The 2,500-nt window shown below is 48.8% G+C and overlaps 1 protein-coding gene across 1 annotated transcript in view; it reads right to left on the bottom strand.

Moving 5' to 3' along the window:
- The window catches only part of mtmr3 (myotubularin related protein 3), a 36,688-nt gene that overhangs the window by 13,999 nt on the left and 20,189 nt on the right, over nucleotides 1-2,500 (bottom strand). The window contains 2 exon segments of the mRNA XM_080852847.1: nucleotides 1,441-1,501; nucleotides 1,504-1,551. Of these exon segments, the coding sequence (XP_080708973.1) occupies nucleotides 1,441-1,501; nucleotides 1,504-1,551 (109 nt within the window).

Raw genomic sequence — 2,500 nt, 5'->3', positions numbered from 1 at the left:
TCTCACACACCCACACACACACACTTACACACACATAACTCTGCTGGACTCGGACTTACACAAGCAGACAGGAGAAGTTTCACTGGCCTCTCAAGGTAAACTTCTTCTTTCCGTGGCAGAGAAAGGAAAAGAGTTTAACTGGCCTCTCAAGGTAAACTTCTTCTTTCCGTGGCAGAGAAAGGAAAAGAGTTTAACTGGCCTCTCAAGGTAAAGTCTTTTTTTTTTCAAAGCAGAAAAAGGAATAATTGAACTGGCCTCTCAAGAGTAAACCCCGGCCATGTTTCCTCAAGTGGCTTTTTTACCAAAGCCATTTGGAAAGACATTCCAATTGTAAACAATAAAGCTGGAGAATAAATGGCCACAAAGCTGACGTGAAGAGGAGCGACAAAAACCGGTAGACACACACACACAACACACACACACACACACACAACACACACACACACACACACTTCAGCACACTATGTTTACACCACTTTTAATAGTCCGAGACTTGCCAGTTGCTTGCAACCAAGAAGCTCGGATGACTTTTTTTTTCTGGCGTCAAGGAAAATAAAACTTAGAGGGAAAAAAATCAAGTGTTTGTGTGTCTGTGTGTGTCTGTGTGTGTGTGTGTGTGTGTATGAGTGTGTGTGTGTGTGTGTGTGTGTGTGTGTGTGTGTGTGTGTGTGTCTGTCTGTGGCCGCTAGCAGAGTCATTCCACCCTCACTGGGGGCACAGCTGATGAGAGAGGAGAAGAGAGGATAGAAAAGAAGAGAGAAATAATGTAAGAGAGAGAGAGGAGAAACCGAGAGGGGATAGGATGAAAGAATGAGAGAGAGATAGAGAGAGAGAGAGAAAGCAAGGAGTAATGAAAGAGAAAGAGAGAGAGAAATCAAGGAAAAGGACAGGAAAGATATGATGATGTCTAAATATTAATGTTAAATGTCTAAAGAGTAATGAGAGTAAGACAGAAGAGAGAGCGAGAGAAAGAATGAGAGGAAGAGAGAGAGAAGGTAGAGAGGGAGAGAGGAAAGAGAGAGAAAGAGAGAGAGCAGAGTTCCATAATCAGCGACAGATGTTCATAACACACACACACACACACACACACACACACACACAAACACACACACACACAAACACACACACACACTCAAACACACAAACACACACACACTCACACTCACAACACTCACCCATCACTATGAACTGCTGGGCAGAGTTGCAGAGAAAGAGATAGAGGAAGGAATGAGAGAAAGAAAGAGCTCTGCTTGAGAATGAGCTGTGTGTCCTCACTGTGTGTGTGTGTGTGTGTGTGTATGTGCTATATTTGTGTGTGTATGTACTGTGTTTGTGTGTGTGTGGTATGTAGCGTTTGTGTGTGTGTGTGTGTGTGTGTGTGTGTGTGTGTGTGTGTGTGTGTGTGTGTGTGTGTGTGTCGTGTGTGTGTGTGTGACTCACTTGGCTGGATCAGGCATCTGAGTGCAGAGGAAGCGAAGAGCCTGGAAACTCTTGCGGATGGATGGATGTTGGCCATGCCCATGAAGACTACCTCACAGTTGGGGTAGTACTCTACCAGACTACACACACACACACACACACACCACACACACACACGCACGCAGCACACACACACGACACACAACGCCACACACACGGCACACGCACACGCGCTCTAGCGCACACGCACACGCGCACACGCACGCACACGCACACGCACACGCACACGCACACGCACACGCACACACGCACACGCACACCGCACACAACGCGCACGCACACACACACGCACACGCACACAGACACACAGATAAAGAGATAGAGCAACCACAGTAAAACATACCTCAATAACACACCCCCGACACCCACTTCAGTTAAGGGCCCATGACCATTAGTCTATCTCTCCATGACGGCTGTTACTCTTTTTTTAGTTGTCTGTCTCTCTCTGAAAAGCCATCTCTCTCCTGTGTGTCTGTTTGTCTGTCTGTCTGTCTCTGTTTCCATCTCAGACATTAACATCTGTCTCTCTTCACCGCAGCTCTCTCTGAGTAACTACCTCTCTCCTCTGCATACCTCGCCCTTTCCCTCTCTTCCCATTTCTCCTCTCCTTTCCTCTCCTCTCCTCCCCCTCTTCTATCCTCTCCTCTCATTCTCCTCTCCTTTCCTTTCTCTACTCCCATTCCCCTCTCCACTTCTCTTTACTACTCTCACTCTCCTCCCCTCTCCTCTGCTCTCCTCTCCTCTCCTTTCCTTTTTTCTCCTCCCATTTCTCTCTCTCCCCTTCACCTCCCTCCCCCCTCCTCTCCTCTCCTCCTCTCCTCCTCTCTCCTTCCTCTCCTCTCCTCTCCTCTCCTCTGCTCTGCTCTGATCTCACTTTCCTCCCCCTCCTCCCCCTCCCCTCTCCCTCTCCTCTCCTGTCCTCTCCCTCTCCTCCCCCCTCTCCCCCTCCCCTCCCCTCTCCTCTCCTCTCCTCGCCTCTCCCTCTCCTCCCCCCTCTCCTCTCATCCTCTCCTCTCACTCT

This window comes from Sprattus sprattus (genome assembly GCF_963457725.1).
Source record: "Sprattus sprattus genome assembly, chromosome: 15".
NCBI lineage: Eukaryota > Metazoa > Chordata > Actinopteri > Clupeiformes > Clupeidae > Sprattus > Sprattus sprattus.
Note: the sequence above shows the minus strand (reverse complement) of the source record. Positions and strands in the feature narration are given on the sequence as shown.